The 22,357-nt window shown below is 35.8% G+C and overlaps 3 protein-coding genes and 1 pseudogene across 3 annotated transcripts; 2 read left to right on the top strand and 2 right to left on the bottom strand.

Annotated features, from left to right (window-relative positions):
* Positions 1–1,986: 1,986 nt before the first annotated feature.
* rhof (ras homolog family member F) lies at positions 1,987–6,909 on the top strand. The gene is made up of 5 exons (XM_059539853.1): positions 1,987–2,456; positions 2,810–2,897; positions 4,528–4,637; positions 4,967–5,101; positions 6,214–6,909. The coding sequence occupies exons 1-5, from the start codon at positions 2,328–2,330 to the stop codon at positions 6,376–6,378; spliced, it is 627 nt and encodes a 208-aa protein (XP_059395836.1). The 5' UTR covers positions 1,987–2,327; the 3' UTR covers positions 6,379–6,909.
* An 802-nt stretch (positions 6,910–7,711) lies between these two features.
* On the bottom strand, positions 7,712–13,692 carry tmem120b (transmembrane protein 120B). Its single transcript, XM_059539852.1, has 12 exons — positions 13,599–13,692; positions 12,608–12,726; positions 12,400–12,516; positions 12,244–12,303; positions 12,067–12,162; positions 11,891–11,980; positions 11,239–11,304; positions 11,093–11,154; positions 10,921–11,013; positions 10,748–10,812; positions 10,104–10,172; positions 7,712–9,957 (listed from the first exon to the last, which is right to left on the bottom strand). The coding sequence occupies exons 1-12, from the start codon at positions 13,659–13,661 to the stop codon at positions 9,844–9,846; spliced, it is 1,014 nt and encodes a 337-aa protein (XP_059395835.1). The 5' UTR covers positions 13,662–13,692; the 3' UTR covers positions 7,712–9,843.
* Positions 13,693–13,810: 118 nt separating this feature from the next.
* On the top strand, positions 13,811–17,309 carry LOC132127025 (MORN repeat-containing protein 3-like; annotated as a pseudogene).
* Positions 17,215–22,060, bottom strand: LOC132127092 (calcium release-activated calcium channel protein 1). The gene is made up of 2 exons (XM_059538721.1): positions 21,770–22,060; positions 17,215–19,490 (listed from the first exon to the last, which is right to left on the bottom strand). The coding sequence occupies exons 1-2, from the start codon at positions 21,887–21,889 to the stop codon at positions 18,942–18,944; spliced, it is 669 nt and encodes a 222-aa protein (XP_059394704.1). The 5' UTR covers positions 21,890–22,060; the 3' UTR covers positions 17,215–18,941.
* Between the last annotated feature and the right edge of the window lie 297 nt (positions 22,061–22,357).

The following is a 22,357-nucleotide window of genomic DNA, read 5'->3' as shown; positions in this document are numbered from 1 at the left end:
ACTTTTAACACTTTTTTTATCTCCTTTTTTTAGAATTGAGATATAAATGATTGTAACATTTAATCATATGGTAAGTATATATACACACCGATGTTACACTCAATTAACTGCTTTTATGTTGCAATAAATATAACTCTTCTTAAATATAAATGTTTCGACAGATGTGTCGTTTTGTTTGTTTCGGTTTCCTCGAAACGAAGCTGACGTTCTGTTTTGACATGCATTTACATTTGTATTAGATTTCGCTGTGTGTGAACTGATTTACAACCCACAACCAAACGGGCCCAGGGCGGAAAACACATCCGTGTAGGCCGCTTTTGTCCTGCATTAATGGATATTAACTTCCTTTTTATGCACCGTGAAACTCCATATAAATTGTTTTATGAGAAGATAACGGACTTTTATAATTATTCTTTTTTGCTATTTGTCTCCCTTGCCCTGTTTGGAATCAGTAAATGATACCAGTTATGTGACCGAGACAGTCACGACGCCTCCTATCTGTGAGAAATGAGAGGAAAAAACAACAACCTTTTTCTAGCTTCTCATTGGCTGTGACGGTGTGGGGGATGCATTAACTGACACCTATTAGTCATTTGTAAAATACATTAAGAAAGGTTGGTTATACTCACAGGTGCTTTGAACAACGGCATATAGCTGGTACTACAAAGCTTTTGTTGTTTATATGATGATCTCATACCTTTTTATATTTTTATATTTTATTATTATTTATATCTTTTACCTGTATTATTATTTATATTATACTTTATATTTTCAATTTCTTTGTTGTAGTTTATATTTGTTCAGTACCTCTATATTATGTTGGAAATAAAATATATATATATATATATTGGATGGTACTACATGGTTTAGATTTATTATTTTGCTTTGTATTAAAGACCATACGTTTTCATGGTAATTGTCACTGTTAAGCAGATTAATTATGTACCATCCTAAAAGATTCAGTCCTTGATATGTTCATTTATATAGTGTTTTTTTTTTTTATATTTATGAAAACAAAGTCAACTTAAAATCATTTAGGAACACAAAAAATGATTAGGGAAATAAAGAATAAAGAGACATGAAATGCAATTTTAATAATGATAACAATATAATGATATATGGTGAATTCTTCCATAACTGCAATGCTATTTTGACAATTCAGCAACCACGACCACACACACACTCACACACACACACACACACACACACACACACACACACACACATATATACTGAGATGTGATTCACAATTCTTATATGGGTTCATCTCAAAATAATACATGCAAATCTTTTTCAAGTGGGAATTTGAACTAAATCCTTTTGGATTTGACATTGTAACTATTCATTTTAATGTTTTTAATAATTCTTAATAATATACAAGCAAATAATTTTTAAAGAGTGAAATTAAAAAGTAAAATATGTACATGAAATGGACAGATTTATTAACACGTAAACAACTAAAACTATATATATATATATATATATATAATGTTGTTACCTGAAATATAATAAATGTTAGCAAAAGTAAAAAATGAAGCTTATTTTATTTCAGCTAGTTGGCGAAGCAGCATTTCTCATTTTCATTCGGGTTTAACTTGATGTCCTGAAATAACCAAAAACTGAAATGAATAATAATAAAAACTATAAAGGAAGATTAAAATAATAATAAAAAAAACACAAAAGATCACAAAAGATAATAACACTTTTAGTTATGTATATTAGTAACAAAGACACGTTCTTCTATAATTCACTTAATTATCAAGAATTTGCTCATTTAATCACTGCAATTAAGCACACCATTCAGAGCAACATTCCCATCCTGCTCCACCTTCTTGTCAGGGTTGCCAACTCTCACGCATCTGGCGTGACACTCACGCTTGGACTTCAGTGTGAGATTGATGCTGAAAGCGTGAGTGTCACGCCAGATGCGTGAGAGTTGGCAACCCTACCTTGTGTAGACGTGAGAATGTGAGAAATGTGAGACAGCGGTTTCAATTAACATGTATATAGGAAGTAACTCTCCAAAACCAGCTGGAGGGAGTGCCTTCATGTCCCCCGCCTAGTGATGGTGCAGACCATGTGTAGACAGGCACAGGAAAGAGTCACACTTGTTTAACAGCCTCAATTACAGTAACACGCTCTGATCTGCTGGGCTTCTTGACAACACAGTCACATGGTTTGAAAAGAAAAAAGGCAAGAGGAGGAGGAGGTTGAGACCGGATAGCAGCATGCTTACCTGGCAGACTGTTAGTCTCACGTTAGACTCCCCAATGAATTTACCTGACACTTCTGTGCACTTGGGCACCTGTTGGAGAAACTGAAAGGACATGACACAGAACGGCACTGTGGCCGGCAATGGCACTCAAACTGATTCTCTCAAAATTGTGATCGTAGGAGACGGTGGTTGTGGGAAAACATCACTGCTTATGGTGTATGCCAAAGGAGATTTCCCAGAGGTAAGCTTTTAGATGATGATTAAGCTCAAAATAACAATTTTATGTTGGCAAAGTACAGATTCATGTGCTTGGCTTGACAGTTTTCAACTTTTTGTGTGTAAGTAAACCAGATTTACACCAGTTGAGAAGATAGTAAAAGAGATATCAGTTTTCAAGAGAAGGACACATTGCAAAATGTATAACAGTCATTTGCACAACATCCTCAGCAAGTTTTTCCACTTCCAGACAGCAATTCTGGTTTCTGTCTACGCCTTAAATGTACTTCAAATGTGTCTTGTAGAAACATGAACTTTTTGTGCACTGTCATCAATTATACGCCTGTATTTGTCTCATTTTATATTGGTGTTCAACAGAAATATGCTCCATCTGTGTTTGACAAATATGTCACCACTGTATCCTATGGAGGGAAGGATATTCAGCTGAACCTTTACGATACGGCAGGTAAGTGTCTACAGATGCCAGACACACCTCAGATTCCAGACGCCCCATTCTCTTCAGTGTCACACTTCATTGATTAAATATTAAGGAAGGAATGTTGAGTTTAATGGGTGTGAGGCCATCAGTAATAGTTTTCATAGCTGTCATCCCTGAGGTCAGGCTGCATGCACACTTTGATCATTGCATGATTATCTAAATTGTATTAAAAAAAAATTTTCTTTGGCATTGTGTCCAAATTCATTTTGAATCATTCTGCAAGATTTTTTTTCTTCTTTTTACCAGATTTTTGCCTTCGATTATTGACATGAAAGACCTTCCTCTATAAATTATTTACAGTATATTACAGTATTTACTTGACATTAATGACATGTTAGCCAATGTGAAAAATTCTCATTCTAATTATCACCCTCCAGTTTTTAATCTGTGGCTTCTTGGGCCCGAATCTGTCTGCGGATGTGGTGCAACATGCTAAAAGCCACTCCTGAATGTGTAACACAGTTGTTCAATTTGGATGAATACTGCATGTATTTAAAATTGTAATAATTAATTATTTAATTTTTGTACTTAAATTATCATGTACACTACTTTTGAAAGGTTTGGGGTTGGTAAGTGTTTTTACTTTATTTTTAATTTTTTGGATTGAGTTGAGTATTTATTCAGCAAGGGTGTATTAAATGGATCAAAAGTGACAGTAAAGACATCTGTTATGTTATTAAAAATGTTTTTATGAACTTTCTATTCACTAAAAAATCCTGAAAACAAAGTATTTTGGTTACCAAAAAAATATTAAGTGACACAATATGTTTTTAAGGTTTGATATTTGATCATGTGACACTGAATATGAAGTAATGATGCTGAAAATTCAGCTTTGCATCACCTGAATGTGTTACATTTCAAAATATATTAAAATTTGTCAGAATAATATTTAAAAGAAAATTACTGTTTGTACTGTATTTTTGTTAAATAAATACAGCCTTGGTGACCATAAAATACTCCAGACTTTTGAACAGTAGTGTATTTTTGTAAAATGTGAATATCTAAAGATATTATTACGGGGAAAAAAAATGTTTTAAAGCACCAAATTGGTTGAACATGGGCTTAATATTCAGACATTTCAAAACTGTACAGGATATATTTTTATATTTTTAGGCTATTTTTTACAGTGAATGTATTGGCAAGTTAAATTGTATTAATCCCACTGATCTAATTTGGAATGTTGCACATTCTTGTATTGATCTAATCCTCATTTATTCACTTACTGACCTCAGTGAACCCCTGACGTCTATGTAACCTGAATTTCTCCATGATAAATCCTTCAAAATGCTTTTTTCTTGTCTAAATTGAACTGCATCTTCAGTAATCGAGCTGCTTATCAGAGCCACACTGCTGCCCACCCTTCTCTGCCTCTCAGGAACAGGATGTTGAAGCCAGGATGTGGTTTTCTACCACATCTCAGTTTTTCGTCAAAATACTTTGTTCATAGAATACGACATACAGAAAGATGCTGTATATGGTCAGAGGTCTCCACCTCTGACTTGTTTAGAAGCATCCACGCTCCACATAATACAGCATTGTTTTTTAGGTATCAGTGTGATGTAATGACGTCATTTCCTTCTCATCTTTTTACCGACAGGCCAGGAAGATTACGATCGTTTGAGGCCTCTGTCGTATCAAGAAGTAAACCTTGTTGTCATCTGCTACGATGTGACTAATCCGACGTCGTTCGACAATGTCACGATAAAGGTGATTTGCCCTCAGTTGAGAATGAAACTGTAGTGTTCGTCAGGTGAAAGTCTGTTGTAACTTTGCTTGCTGATAAACTTTGACCTGTACAGTAGATAATTACCGATGGACCACCTCTGAAAACAAACAGTATTTCTGGATGTTTCCTGTCATGTCAGTTCAGAAGAATGTGCCGAGCCCTGTTTAAATAAAGGCACAGCAAAGGGACTGTTCATTCATGGCCTAACGATAGATACAGTACATCATTACGGGTTTAAGAAAGACCGGAAAATGTATTTATATAAAAGAAGACGTTCAGTTTGAAACATTTTTTTCCTGTTCCCCTACAGTGGTACCCAGAGGTCCATCATTTCTGCCGTGACATCCCCATTATCTTGATAGGATGCAAGACAGACCTGCGAAAGGACAAAGAGAAGACGAGGAAGCTCAAAGCTTTAGATCAGGCGCCCATCACCTACCTCCAGGTTGGCCTATTTATTTATTTAACAGACAGTTTTATCCAAAATGATTTACAAAATAAAGAACATCACAAGCACTGTGTCTAATAAAAACAAGTCATATTGAGTTAAGTCAACATATTTTTGGGTTACATTTATTAAATAATGTGAAAACAGTTGTGCTTCTTAAAATGTTTATGGAAATGATTATACTTTTCCCCAGAAACTGCATATATATGTGTATATGTTTGTGTGCGTGTGTGTATGTGTATATATGTGTATATATGTATATATGTATATATATATATATATATATATATATATATATATATATATATATACATAACAACATATATTTTGAAAATATTTAAATGTATATATTTATATTCATAAATGTTTTATTATATATAAATATATTTAATATATAAACGTTACATATTTTCTTAAATATTTAAATGCGTGTGTGTTTATATATACATAATAAATATACACAGCACACACACACTATGTAAACAAAAACTTTTATTTTGGATGCGATTAATCACGATTAATCATTTGACAGTACAAACACACACACACATATATGCAGTTTCTGGGGGAAAAGTATCACTCACACACTCACACTCACACTCACACTCACACACTCACACACTCACACACACACACACACACACACACACACACACACACACACACACACACACACACACACACACACACACACACACACACACACACACACACACACACACACACACACACACACACACACACACACACACACACACACACACACACACACACACACACACACACACACACAGCTTAATATTTTTGTGGAAACCATGTTATATTTTTTTGAGAAAGTTAAAAAGAACCGCATTTATTTAAAATAGAAATCTTTGCTCTTTGTAACATTGTCTTTACTGTCCCTTTTAATTAATTTAATGCATCACTGCTGAATAAACATTAATTTAATTAATATATATTAATATATTCATTAACATATATATACATATATATATGTATGTGTGTATGTTTATATTTATATTTATTGTGTTTGTATACACACACGTATGTAAATATGTATACACAGTTATAGGTATGTTAACTGAATAACCTTCATATTTCTTTCTCAGGGTGAACAGATCCAGAAGCAATTGAATGCTGAGATATACCTGGAGTGTTCAGCTAAATATAGAGAAAACGTAGAGGACATTTTCAGAGAGGCAACCAAGCGAGCGCTAGCAGCCAGGGCTAAAGCAAGACATCGCAAGAAGAAGAAACGCTGTAACATTCTGTGACCGCTGCCAGAAGAACACACTTGTTTATATGAACTAGGATATTCTGTAAACATCTGCAAAGCTTCTCACAATTGTTTAAGCTTTCGCAAAGGAATATTTTTCAGGACATGTGGTATGCTTTTTCTCACAATCTGTCCACCAAGCAAGGCTTAACTGTTTGACAGAGGTCAGTCACCAGGGTGTGTGTGATAAGTCTGTAATGGTCCACGCCACATCCTTCTGCTGGTGTCACTGATGTGACTTGATGGAATTTGGTCTGCCATGATTGTGGATGCAATAGGAGATGGGAAAACTGCTGCTGATGTCTCAGGGATGACTATACATATATCACATGGTCACATTTTAAATGTGAAGAAGAACCTGCCACTTACACTGGGTGTAACATGTTTCTGTTGTGTAATGCATCTTATTTACTTGCACAATAGTAGCAGTTTTTAACCTTTGAGTTATAGTATTTTGTGAGTCTATAAAGCTTTCTGAAAGAAAAAACAACAAAAACAAATAAGCCTGTGGTGTACAAAAAAATAAAATCCAAGAGATTTGTATAAATTAAAGGAAAAAAAAAAACATTATTGCACAAATAAAATAAATATTGTGCATATATGCATTTAGCCTAATGAAGTAAGTCACGAGTGAAGCTATGTCAGTGGTAAAATTCTCTACCTCTTTTTACAGATGCATATTCGTTATACATCGGCACACATCAATATTGCATGACGCAGTTTTGAAATATTAGGCAGACATATGAGTGAAAATCTCTGCTTCTTTGCAAAACAAACTTGGTCAGAATACAAGACTTATATTGTGGTAAGCGCAAAAACTCCTGTTTTGCAGGAAGCCACTGCGGTACCGGAAGCCTCCAAATACTGCTGTCACGGCTAAGAATGAAATGTTACTTCAGCATGAAAATAGTATCATTATTATTTACTGACAATTTAAATGAAGCTACTCTGCGCTGTTGGTCAGTTATTTTATTGACAATGTATAATTATAAATAATATATAATTTTAATATATCTTCATAGAACAAAATCTTTACTTAACATCCTAATGATTTTTGCCATAAAAGAAAAATCGATAATGTATTGTTTGCTATTGCTACAAATAAACCCGTGCTACTTATGACTGGTTTTGTGCGTCAAGACACATTTCAACCAGGGAGCTGAAATATACTATCTTCTACTAATAAGGTGGAACTTTTAATTTGATTGTGGTTTTCTAAATAAATATTGCTAATTGTACCTTTATTTTACCACCAATGTAGAAGCACATGCTTCACTCTCGCGCCCTCTGGTGTTGAAGGCCTAAGGAATACATTTTCACACGAGGCCACACATATTGCATCAGATTGAATTTATTTGCTCTAAACTAGCAACAGAAGGTGAATAGAAATCCATCTTAATATCTAATTTTCCCTTTGGAAACCTCCCTTTCCTCAAGTCCGAAGGCTTATTTTACGTTCAAGCAAAAAGTGCATTTATTACGTTCAACACAAAACGATGACAAAATCATATAGTGAATTGTGACAACTGTGACGCAGGATTTACGCAGTAGTTAATTGTGCAATAAAGCATTTCCCAACATGAGAAATACTTTTAATTACAGCTTTTTGCTTCAAGTACAGTTCACTAAGCCCATTAAAAAATCCAAACTTGTAACACTTGGGTACTATGTTAAACTAAACCAGGTGTGAACAGGCAAAGGAGAGCATTAAGGCAAACAAATAGTTCTGTAACCAAATGCAACTTCTGTAATGACCTGCCTCTGTAATATCACATAGGAAAAATGTCTCGAGTGCAAACTCCCCGATGGTAAACCAAGAAAAACTTTGCTTTAACAAACAAAACAACGTGTTTTTTTTTTCTTTGACATTCAAAGTAACGCAGAAACACACACTGGTTCCTCCTGTTACAGTAGATGTAATTATAACAGCATTCATTCACATTATGCAAGATATAGTTCAGCATTTGTTATTCGGACTTGCAGTTACACATCTATGCCTTTAAATATATACAACTACAAACATGTGAAAATAACAAGGCTAGAGAAAAGGGATGCTCTTAATGTACTATTTTAATTGTTATCGGAGCTTTATTTCCATCGATAATAATAATACAAATCCACGTTTTCAAGGTGTCAGGGAATGTCACGTGACCCCAAAAATGAAGATGTATTTGAGTTTGTTATTTCATCGGAACGGATTTGGAGAAATTTAGCATTACATAACTTTATTACACACCATTTGATCCTCTGCAGTGAATGGGTGCCGTCAGATTCAGAGTCCGAACAGTTGATAAAAACACCACAAAAACCCACAAGTAATCCATAACTTCAGTCCACCAATTAATGTCTTGTAAAGCAAAAAGCTGCATGATTGTAAGAAACAAATCCATCATTAAGATGTTTTAACTTTAAATGGTCTCTTCCAGTCAAAATACAAGCACAAAAAACACTTCCTTCCTCCAGTAAAAGGTCCATCCAGGTTTTGGACTGTTTTCACTTGTAAACATTGTTTGATCTGTGCATATTTATGTCCTGATTCCGACGAAGCAACTTTTTCACTACAGAAAGCAATATTATGGATAATTAATGAATTGTTATTTAATGGACTGGAGTGGTGTGGATTACTGTACTTGTGGATTATTGTGATGTTTTAATCAGCAGTTTGGACTCTCAATCTGACGGCACCCATTCACGGCAGAGGATCCATTGGTCTGCAAGTGATGTAATGTGAAATTTCTCCAAATTTATTCTGAAGAAACACTCATCTACATCTTGGGATGGTCTGAGGGTGAGCAAATTTAAAATAAAATTTTCATCTTTGGATGAACTATTCCTTTAATTCAAGAATTTGGCCTTGCTCAATCACTGTACTAACAAGCCACGACGTGCAAAACACGCCTTTCCCTTAGAGTTGCATTGTTGCAATGCTTTCTCACACATATGTAACATATGCTTCAGCTAAAATGCCCTATATGGGAACAAGTACTTTAATCACTACCCAGCTTCTTAAAAAACCATAACAAATCCCTTTGAGTAGTGAACTGAGCATCTGCAGTTCTACAGCCGTCCTGCTGCGTTGCATAAAATTTAAATGTGGCTTATTGTAAACATATCCATGCACAGGAACAAAACAAGTGAATTGAAGTCTCTTTGCTTATTGGATATACAGTGTCTGAAGGTTGTCAGTGGTTTCTAACCCAAACGTTACCCTCTATCTGCTGTGATTGCATAAATAAGAGCAAAAACAACTTGTTAGACGATAGGGCAACGTGACACGAAATCTTGATTTTCACAGCTGCTGTTGAAACAAGTTTGAGGAGACGTCAACATCTATTTCAACCCTCTCCAAACAGCTCGTGGGATGCAACTCCTATAGAAGAAACTGTTTTGTGCGCTTTGAAATTGAGTTCTGTGAGTTCCTCACTGGCCATGAGGTGTATGAAATCTTCCAGTTGGTGTCTCATCAGTTATTTTTGACCTTTTCTTTGTTTTTCTGGAGCTTCTGGTGGACCACTTTTAAAGTTGTGAGGAAATTTCCCAAGAAAAGGACGAGAAATGTCAAGGCCAACATGAACACCTGAAAAATTTAATATTTAAGTGCAAATTCGATCTGCAATACTGGCAAAATTAACCTCAGTACAAGATGAGCAATGTGCAGAAGATTAATACTTGGGGATTTAAGCAATGATAATGATGTTTGGCAACTTCAGCCACTCTCTTTACCTGCCATTCCTTGCAGTCATCACGGGAGGACAGCTTAAAAAGACTCACGGCATTGTACAGCTGCCAAAACTGACCAGAGGAGAGAAAACCAGCACATTTATATTATATGCCTGACAGCTGAATCAATATATGCTACTGTTCAAATGTTTAGGGTCAGTACATATTTTACATGTTTTCTGCTTACCAAAGCTGGATTTATTTGACCAAATATACAGTAATATTCTGAAATATTAATGCAATTGAAAAATATATTTCAAAATGCCATTTCGTCCTGTGATGCAAAGCTGAATTTTCAGCATTATTTACTCCAGTTTTCAGTGTCACATGATCCTTCAAAAATAAATAATTGTAATATGCTGATTTGCTGCTCAAGAAACCTTTTCTGATTATTTTCAACGTTGATAGAAATCTTTAGTAGCACTGTAAATGGCTTAACGGTTTTGATCTATTTGATGTCTTTTTAGTTTACTGACCCCAGACTTATAAACGTTAACAAACTGTTTAAAACCCTCACATTTATATGTTATGATCTTCATAGATGTCCCACTGTAAATGGCATGAAACCTTTCAGACAACTTATTTTTTAGTTGAAAAAAAAAAAATGCATGAAAAATGAAAGGCAACACTTAAACGCTGATACTCACGTGGCCAAAGAATAGAAACGGAAGGAGGAATGTAAGCCCCCTCCACATCCATGATTGAAAGCCCTCTGTAAGAGTAACATGAGAGGTCAATCTGGGCTCTGACTTCAGGCCAAACATATGACATCATCCAGGTCAACATTTCTCCCAGGATTCAAATCGGTCTCAATGCTTACCCACTGTCAGGTCCAGCTGGTTTCTTTCCCCCAGAGCCCGTAACCGATACAAGCAGCCGCTCTGATAATAATACTGAAGAAACTGCACACAACCTGCCAGAGAAACATAAAGAATATAACAACAATCAAAAGACACACAAACTACATTGAGCAGCTAATAGATTATACTCACTCTGATAGATGGAGAATGCCAGGAACTGACTTCTGAACATCTGATACATTGGACCTTCTGGCCTTAAAAGACAGAGAGTGGTGATGAAACAAGCTGGTGATGGGAAGAATTATTCAATTATATGATCTGTGACCTAAAACACTTACCATGTCAACATAACACCTGATAAAAAGGTTGAGACATAGTGATGTGACACCCACCAGCCTTTAATTCTAAAAAAAAAGAAAAAAAAAAATCAATCATGATCATTCATCAATGCAATAAATAAATTAACAGATAAAAAATATATATAATAATAACAATTCACAGCCAAACATACTATAACAAATACAAGCAAATAAATAAACAGACAAAGTGCTACAACCAAATAAATACACAAGACAAATAAAATTGTGTAAACAAACAAGACAATACATACAAATAAATAAACAGTCAAAGAAATAAAAATAAAATGTTACAACCAAATAAATACACATAAACAAACAAACAAAATTTCACAACCAAATAAACAAAACAAACAAAAAAATTTAACCAAATAAACAAACATGAACCGAAAAAATAAACAAATAACCAAAATACAAACTACACAAATTAATAGACAAAAATAAAGAATGGTGGCCAAATAAATAAACAAATAACATAAATCATTACAACAAACCAAACGAAATAGTACAACCAAAGTTATTGACTGAATAGAGAACGGACAGGGAAATCTGAGAGATCTGATCCTGAACCACAGTTAACCACATTTGGGCACAGCATTGACCAAATGTGTTTTAAAGTGAACGTGGAACTCACCGTGACCCATTGCTCATGAGGATACTCTCTCTTATTGTCAATGTGCAATAATACCACACCAATAAAAAGTTGAAGATTTCATCTGTAACCCTGTGAATGTGACATCTGCATGTTAGACTCCAACAGCACACTTTCCTCCACAAAATGGCATTAATTATTAAGATCTCTCGTCTTACCGGTAGTTGAAAAGGAAGAGGCAGGTGACAGCACCAAACATTAGTATTATAGTCATATAAAGTTTGAACTTCTCGTATTCATCTTTGTATGCAAACCTGTTTTGGAAAACACAAAATCAGCAATTTTGTATTGGGAAATCTCTCTCCGCTCAACGGACGTGCTCACATCTGACTCACTTGGCTTGGTTGCTGAGGAGTGTGACATTCACATTTCCAAGGACCAAATTTAAGTACAGTCTGAAAAGAGAAGACAACAGTTTAAAAGTAGAAAAGTCTCAAAACCAAATCACACAACCGTGGTACTATACATATCGGTATGAAGAACTAACTCACCCGTTTTTCTTTGGCAAATAGGACTCCATGTCAAAAAAGACATTTTGCCTTTCTTTAATTTGAACCTTCAGGTCATTTATCACCGCTGTTTCTTTTTCATTGCAAGTTTTCATACATCTGTTTACAACAAAAGAGATAAAGGATCTGTTTATGTCATCGTGAGCGTATTGCTCAAGATCTTTAGTAACATCTAAAACTCGGCTCTTACTTATGAAGACTATTCTTGAGGTCTTTCAGGCCTTTTCTTTGCTTGCTTATGGCACTGCTGCATATCGCCTGCAGGTTCGTCAGCTCCTCCAGCTTCTGTCTGTAGACTTTGTGCGCTTCCTAAAATACAAAATATACTGGAAGTCAAAATAAAATCAGAATCGTTTCCTAATACATGCATGACCTTTCAATAGGCACATGGCATCCTCTGGATGCTCCATTTTAAGCATGAGGTATTTTGAACATGAGAAGGACATTTTAAACATGGGCCAATCATTTGTATCAACTCTAACCAGGCCTGGTAACACATGACAGCTGGTTTTTAATGGATATTTAATGATATATATATATATATATCAGATGGAAATACTCTGGTTCTTTGATTTGTACCATAGTACTAATATATTTTTCCTCAAGGTTTTTACATTGTACACCAGGGTAATTAAAATAAATACCAGAGTACTACCATGGTAACGTTATATATCCAAAAACAACAACAACCTAATTGTATTACCTTGATACCTTGACCCAAAAGGCACTTTTTTTTGTTTTCAAACAATAGGAGCTTCGTGAACTTCCAGAAGTTTACCGTCTAGAGCTTCACCATCCTGTAATCTAACCCTGTCTATCACGAATCGATCATACGATCAAATTTACAGTTGAGCAACAACTCTTGGTTAACATCTAACCTGGTTTAACCAGTTAAATCCGTGAATCATTATCAGATCTACTTAACTAACACACCACATTTATTAAAAGAATAAAATATATACACGAATATATTTAGTCATTTAAATATGGTTTTAGAGAACTGATGCTGGTTAAATACATATATACAATAACAAAAGAAAATCAGTGTATTATTTGATGAGCTAAAGCCTGTTAGCCGCGTCACAAACATCTAAAACAGACGCATTTGCCTCCTAACTAACACGGGATTCATTTTTAGGTTATCGGAGTACAAATATAACACACATTCGTTCAGTTCAAACCTGTAATTGCTGATATTCTTGATCTATTTCTGTCCATTCACTTTGACATCTCTCCAGTGACATTGTACTCGTCTGCGCTGGCGCTGCTCTGCCGCACACTGCCGCTAGTGGGCGCTCTAGCAATTTATATAAGCTCCGCTTCTTCACCCGTCCACCAATCACAGGCCAGCATAAGATTCAGAGGATGACGTCGCCGCCTAACGACCGGGAGCGTCAGCGAACATAAATATTAGTCGAGGCTTGTGGCTAAGTATACGAATTATTTTGACAGGTCCGTCGAGATCGACCAGTTTAAAGTTTACATTTAATATTTGTGGTTTATTTAAGTTTATTTAAGTGTTTTGGATGGGGAATGAGGTAAGATTTAAGTAGGTCTACTTTATGATAACCATATTCATCTGTTATTGCATGTACAGGTCCTTCTCAAAAAATTAGCATATTGTGATAAAGTTCATTATTTTCCATAATGTAATGATAAAAATTAAACTTTCATATATTTTAGATTCATTGCACACCAACTGAAATATTTCAGATCTTTCGTTGTTTTAATACTGATGATTTTGGCATAAAGCTCATGAAAACCCCAAATTCCTATCTCAAAGAATTAGCATATTTCATCCGACCAATAAAAGAAAAGTGTTTTTAATACAAAAGAAGTCAACCTTCAAATAATTATGTTCAGTTATGCACTCAATACTTGGTCGGGAATCCTTTTGCAGAAATGACTGCTTTAATGCGGCGTGGCATGGAGGCAATCAGCCTGTTGCACTGCTGAGGTGTTATGGAGGCCCAGGATGCTTTGATAGCGGCCTTAAGCTCATCCAGAGTGTTGGGTCTTGCGTCTCTCAACTTTCTCTTCACAATATCCCACAGATTCTCTATGGGGTTCAGGTCAGGAGAGTTGGCAGGCCAATTGAGCACAGTAATACCATGGTCAGTAAACCATTTACCAGTGGTTTTGGCACTGTGAGCAGGTGCCAGGTCGTGCTGAAAATGGATCTTCATCTCCATAAAGCTTTTCAGCAGATGGAAGCATGAGGTGCTCCAAAATCTCCTAATAACTAGCTGCATTGACCCTGCCCTTGATAAAACACAGTGGACCAACACCAGCAGCTGACATGGCACCCCAGACCATCACTGACTGTAGGTACTTGACACTGGACTTCAGGCATTTTGGCATTTCCTTCTCCCCAGTCTTCCTCCAGACTCTGGCACCTTGATTTCCGAATGACATGCAAAATTTGCTTTCATCCGAAAAAAGTACTTTGGACCACTGAGCAACAGTCCAGTGCTGCTTCTCTGTAGCCCATTTCCTGCACACGCCTGTGCACGGTGGCTCTGGATGTTTCTACTCCAGACTCAGTCCACTGCTTCCGCAGGTCCCCCAAAGTCTGGAATCGGTCCTTCTCCACAATCTTCCTCAGGGTCCGGTCACCTCTTCTCGTTGTGCAGCGTTTTTTGCCACACTTTTTCCTTCCCACAGACTTCCCACTGAGGTGCCTTGATACAGCACTCTGGGAACAGCCTGTTCGTTCAGAAATTTCTTTCTGTGTCTTACCCTCTCGCTTGAGGGTGTCAATGATGGCCTTCTGGACAGCAGTCAGGTCGGCAGTCTTACCCATGATTGCGGTTTTGAGTAATGAACCAGGCTTGGAGTTTTTAAAAGCCTCAGGAATCTTTTGCAGGTGTTTAGAGTTAATTAGTTGATTCAGATGATTAGGTTAATAGCTCATTTAGAGAACCTTTTCATGATATGCTAATTTTTTGAGATAGGAATTTTGGGTTTTCATGAGCTGTATGCCAAAATCATCAGTATTAAAACAATAAAAGACCTGAAATATTTCAGTTGGTGTGCAATGAATCTAAAAAATATATGAAAGTTTAATTTTTATCATTACATTATGGAAAATAATGAACTTTATCACAATATGCAAATTTTTTGAGAAGGACCTGTACTTCAATTTTTTTTAAGTGCTACAAAAAGTACTATAGTGACAGATAATAATATTTTAATGATAATAATCATATTTTATGTGCAGTATGCCCTTCTTTAAGAGACCCCAGACTACAGAACCACTTGTAAAACTCTTGGACAAAAAAGCCCAAAATTGTGAGCCGCATCACACTTTGTATTCTGTCAAAGGAGATAAGTACACAGGCGAGTGGATGAATAATAATAAACATGGTAATATTTAATGGATTGAATATTTAATGGCATGTTTTAAACATTACAGGCCTTGAGGATCACAGTACAAAGCCTGGCAGTTTAAATAGACAAGCCTTAATTTAATTTGTTATTTAGATGTGTTCTGCAGATTACATTACACTATGTATTTCTAGGAAACACTGCTCATCAAAACTTGATTTAGAAGAATGATTTTCCCTCCATTAACAAAATGTTCCTGAAGGTAGCTTGAACTTTGATAAAGAAAAGGGACACAGGTTTGGAAGAAAACAGGACTGATCTATGATGGGGACTGGAGAATATGTGAGGGTTTATGTTGGTTCTTGGCTAAATGACAAAGTGTCAAATCGATTAATCCAAATAAGTTTGTTTGTATAATATATGTGTGTGTACTGTGTATATTTATATATAAATACACGCACATACATGTACTAAGAAACACATACATATAAGAAATATCTAAATCTGTAAATATATATATATTTATATTTATATATGATTCATGGTATATAAATATAAATTACATATATTTATTAAATATATACATGTGTGTATATTTATTAACACAGTAAACACATATTATAATATAATGCATTTATATTTAAATAAAATTATATTTAAGTTTATTATTAAATATTAAAGTTTGTATTATTGCATTTTTTTTTGCATTATAGTAATTTGGTTTTTATACATCATAAATAATAATAAGATTTTAATTAACATTACAATTCTTATATAATAAACTTCTATATAAAAGATAGGAATGATCTTTTTTGCATTATGGTAATGAGAACTGGGGGGAATTTGTATTTTTAATGATGTAATGGAAATAATCTTAATTGTCCGAAAAATTGGCTTCATTTTCTTCTTGCAGAATAATAATAATATATATATATATATATATATATATATATATATATATATATATTTATTTTTATTATTAATGACTTTTTTTTGTAATCTGTTTTTTGTAAAGCTAATAAAAACTGCTTTGCGGGCACCTGGAGCGACGGACAGAAAAACGGACACGGCAAGTTCTTCTACCTGGACAGAGCTGTACGAAGGCTTTTTGGTTGACGGCGTTGCTAAGTGTGGAACCATGTCTGATTTTGGGAGAGAAGCAGCAGTTAGACCAACAGTGTATCCAATTCCCAAGGTAAATGATTAACACTGATGTTTGCTCATTTGCATGATCTCCATTTTAACAGTAATGCAAGCTTTCAGTCATAGGTTCAGACTAGTGTAACAGCTCAAAGCGTTTTGCATGGTTTATTACCTAATGCAGATTCAGAAACATTGTGGATTTCTCCAAAGGCAAACATTTGGACGTAAAAGCAGAGCTGTAATCGGCAGAGACCATGACTCCAAGTCATACCATTGTTAGGGAATATCTACCTTGACAATATCCTGAAGACAAAAAAGGCAGACTAGTGTTGTGAAATATGTTTTATCAACCCCTCACTCACAATAAAAACACTAGCACACCATACAAAAAAGCTGTTGGCACATTATGCATCTACTAGTATTTCACAAAATGCTCATTTTGGCAAGAATTATATAAAAGAGCACAAAAGGGTGTTTGGTTGAAGTTTGATTTAAGACTTTAATTAAAATGTATAAACTGTGAGTTTTTAAATTCCAGCACATGCTGTGCACTAATAAAAAGAGCTTCTGAATCAAACTTTACACACAACATTGGATATTGTTTCACATACTTTGGGGAAAAAAAAAAAAAATAATTGTATTTTGCCAATTTGGCAATACTGAACATGTTAATAAAATGTTGTTTTAGTCATTTTTGTCAATGCTGCTGATGTGACTACTTGATTAAAAAGTCCTCTGCTTAATAAACACTTTGTTTGAAAGGTGTTCGCTAGCATAATCGCACAATCCTGCCAGCTCTTTAGCCGTGACGGCGCTAAGCACTTGTGTCCAACTTCAGAGCGAACAGAGGTCCCTTTAATGGGAAGCCATTTCAAATACTACCAAAAAAGGTCAGACAAACATGTTGATAAAGTGCCTTAGTTTTTTCTAATATGTGCTCATTCAGGGGGTTCATTTGGGGAAAAAATTTGAGTTTGAATAGGACTCAAGATTTTTGGTTGATTCAGCTGTTCAATAGCAAAGCCATGATTCAGAACTCAGCAAAATGATTTGGTCAAAATAACTTTAAACAAGCCTCTGATCAGTTTAAAATAGTTTTTTTTTTTATATAAACTTATGTCTGTAAGAATGTAGGTTGCCTTGTGTAAAAATAAAAACTTTGAAAGTTACAGGACTGAAATAAAGGATTTTCCCTGTGGTGAATTAAAGAAATAGTTAACCAAAAATGAAAAATTGCTGAAAATGTATTCAACCTCAGGCCATCCAAGATGTAGATGATTTTGGAGCAGATTTTAGAAATTTAGATCAGAGAAATTTAGTATTACTTTATTTGCTCACCAATGAATTGGTGCCTTCAGAATGAGAGTCTAAACAGCTAATTCACTCCAGTCCATCAATTAACGTCTCGTGAAGTGAAAAGCTTTGTGTTTGTAAGAAACATATTACTTTAAACTGTCGCTTCTTGCCAAAATACAAGTCCATAATCCATACTAACGCGCCCTCCAGTGAAAACCTATCTGTGCATATTTCTCTCCTGATTCAGATAAGATGACTTTCCACTGGAGAAAGCAATATTATGGAGAAAGGACACATATTATAGTAATATTTTTAGTTTAAAACATCTTAACAATGGATTACTTGTGGATCGTTGTGATGTTTTTAATCAGTTGTTTGGACTCTCGTTCTGACGGTACCCATTCACTGCAGAGGATCCATTGATGAGCAACTGATGTAGTGTTGAATTTCTCCAAATCTGTTCAGATGAAAAACAAACTCGAACACACCTTTGATGAGTACATTTTTAGAAAATGTTCATTTTTGGGTGAACTATTCCTATAAGAACAGAAAAAAAGTACATGAAACATGCAGTGTGCATGCTTTCACAGTTATAGAAGTCAGTTATTAGTAAATCTAGCGGAAACAGTGTACAAATCCTCGACACATAAAACTGCAACACATGCAACAGATAGATCAATACTATGGTTGAAAATACGATGTGTTGCAACACTTGACAAATCTAAAACATTGACAGAAGCTCTTTCCCAAACTCAAAACTAGGGGTAAAGGGAACTGGGAGACTGCAAGTTAGACGCCTCCCCTCGATGGTCCAGTTCATTCTGTAAGTCCTCCAACTCTTCTAACTCTTGAAACTGCCTGTCGGTTTTGTGGCTGACCAGCGAGCGGTAAAAATGCACAGCGAAGACGATAAAAACCAAGCCGAAAGGCACCATGATGGAGGTAGACGTGATCGCAGCGGCCACCCCAGCGGATATAGTACCATTTTTCTGATCCTTCGGCTTAATGGGTAAAAACTTGACCCAGCACAGCAGGACCACCTCGGCCAGGAACAGCAGCGTTCCAATGACTGTGGAAAAAGCCCAGGCCAGCTCGATATGGCAATGCATTCTCTCATGAGGAGACTCCTTCACAGAGTTGAGGTTGTGCACGTTGCTGACCGCTTCGATGTTGGGCAGGATGCAGGTGCTCACCATGAGGGCGAACAGGTGGACAGCCACCAACACAGTGGTGCAAGCGCTGAAAGCGATCAGCAGTCCTGGGGGATAGTCGTGATTGGTGTCCAGCTGTACTTCCACCATGGCCACCTGTAAAATGAAAAGGAAAACACCGGTAAAATACAGTCCTTGAAACCAGCAAATATTCTGTAATATCAGTCATTATAATGAAACTAGCATACATTTTGAGTGAAGTTTTTTTTAACTGATTCTCTACGCCATAAAGTTAATTTTCAACAATTTGTTAGAAAACCTTACGGTGTTGACAAAATTTTATGTACCACAAAATATATAAAAAATTGCTAGATATATGCAGAGTAATACACTATAATTAATAACAAAAATAAGTTAAATAATATAATTTATATTATTGGTAATAAATGTATATAATAATGTAAAGGAATACCATTTAAATATATATAGGGTACGGAAAGTATTCAGACCCCTTTAATTTTTTCACTCTTTGTTATATTGCAGCAATTTGCTAAAATCATTTAAGTTAAAAAAAAATCCTCATTAAATGTACACAGCACCCCATATTGAAAGAAAGACACAGAATTGTTGACATTTTTGCAGATTTATTAAAAAAGAAAAACTGAAATATCACATGGTCCTAAGTATTCATACCCTTTGCTCAGTATTTAGTAGAAGCACTCTTTTGATCGAATACAGCCATGAGTCTTTTTGGGAAAAATGCAACAAGTTTTTCACACTTGGATTTGGGGATCCTCTGCCACTCCTCCTTGCAGATCCTCTCCAGTTCTGTCAGGTTGGATCGAAAACGTTGGTGGACAGCCGTTTTCAGGTTTCTCCAGAGATGCTCAATTGGGTTTAAGTCAGGGCTCTGGCTGGGCCATTCAAGAACTGTAACGGAGTTGTTGTGAAGCCACATTTTAGCTGTGGGTTTAGCTTAGGGTCATTGTCTTGTTGGAAGGTGAACCTTCAGCCCAGTCTGAGGTCCTGAGCATTCTGGAGAAGGTTTTCGTTCAGAATATCCCTGTACTTGGCCGCATTCATCTTTCCCTCGATTGCAACCAGTTGTCCTGTCCCTGCAGCTGAAAAACACCCCCACAGCATGATGCTGCCACCACCATGCTTCACTGTTGGGACTGTATTGGACAGGTGATGAGCAGTGCCTGGTTTTCTCCACACATACCGCTTAAAACTAATGCCAAAAAGTTCTATCTTGGTCTCATCAGACCACAGAATCCTTCGGGTGTTTTTTAGCAAACTGCAGGGGGCCTTTCATGTGTCTTGCACTGAGGAGACGCTTCCGTCGGGCCACTCTGCCATAAAGCCCCGACTGGTGGAGGGTCCCCCGATACCTCAGTTTGGCCAGATGGCCAGCTCTAGGAAGGGTTCTGGTCGTCCCAAATGTCTTCCATGTAAAGATTATGGAACCTTAGGAACCTTAAGTGCAGCAGAAATGTTTTTGTAACCTTGGCCAGATCTGTGCCTTGCCACAATTCTGTCTTTGAGTTCTTCAGGCAGTTCCTTTGACCTCTCATTTGCTCTGACATGCACTGTGAGCTGTAAAGTCTAATATAGACAGGTGTGTGGCGTTCCTAATCAAGTCCAATCAGTATAATCAAACACAACTGGACTCAAATGAAGGTGTAGGATGATCAGAAGAAATGGACAGCACCTGAGTTAAACATACGAGTGTTACAGCAAAGGGTCTGAATACTTAGGACCATGTGATATTTCAGTTTCCCTTTTTTAATAAATCTGCAAAAATGTCAACAATTGTGTTTTTCTGTCAATATGGGGTGCTATGTGTACATTAATGAGGAAAAAAAAATTAACTTAAATGGCTGCAATATAACAAAGTGAATAATTTAAGGAAGTCTGAATACTTTCCGTACCCACTTTATGTATGTATGTATGTATGCATGCATGCATGCATATATATATATATATATATATATATATATATATATATATATATATATATATATGAATATTTTTTACAGCTTTTATACACATAAATAATTATTTTTAGAAGATTCTAAAATGTGTATTTAAAATTGTACATGTGTAGATGAAATTGTAAAAATAGGTTTGGCACTGAATTAAAGTGCACTGCAGCAGAAGACTCAAGAAGTTGTTGAGATTCTCGTGATGCTCTTTATAAACATAATCACCAAGTAAAAATCTAGCTGAGCATTAGCACGAGCTAAACAACTGTGGCTGTCAGTTTGTGATTGCAGATGCATCAAAGACTCGAGTCACGCCCGTTTTAAAGCCAAAATATTCTTATATTAAACTTATACAACACTATTAAACGCACTTTCTCTTTAACAGCCCAGTGTTACAAAATTGAACTTCCACAGACATCACTAAATAAACAGACGCGAAAAACAACTCACCATTGCGAAACCGGATAAAAGAGCCGACGTGCGACTGGACGCTTTGAGTTTGGCTCGGCTCAGATAAAGCTTTCTCCAGGACAGAGCCTGCAGCGAATGCTCGTTCCGACTCATGTTCATCCGAGCGGAGGTTTAGAGAAACTAGTATCCCGAGAGATTCAGCGGAGCTGGATCAGGAGCATTGCGCTGGGTTAATGGTGAATCTCCAGCGCTGCGCCTGTAGAGACAGTCAGCTTGCTGAAGTGAAACTGGATGCATCGCGAAGGCATTTCCCACAATCCTTCGCGACAACACATGAAACTGAACGATGGATATATTTGCCTCAAAATTGAGAACAAATAAAGCCATTTTGCCACTTTTCTGGAAAAATTATCTTATTGGTGAGTGAACATAACAGAATCGAGGTAGATTAATATTTTGCATTGAATACTTTCTTAACAATAATAATTTTTATTATCATATTTATTTTAATATTATTATTTTACAATTATTTGTAAATGGCTCTTTTTAACGTAATTTCATATGTATGTATATGCAAGTTTTTATAAAAAATGTATATATTTACAAATTTCTCATACAAACATAATT

Source organism: Carassius carassius, chromosome 45 (assembly GCF_963082965.1).
Source record: "Carassius carassius chromosome 45, fCarCar2.1, whole genome shotgun sequence".
NCBI classification, from domain to species: domain Eukaryota; kingdom Metazoa; phylum Chordata; class Actinopteri; order Cypriniformes; family Cyprinidae; genus Carassius; species Carassius carassius.
The sequence above is the reverse complement of the archived record's forward strand: the minus strand, read 5'-3'. Positions and strand labels throughout refer to the sequence as shown.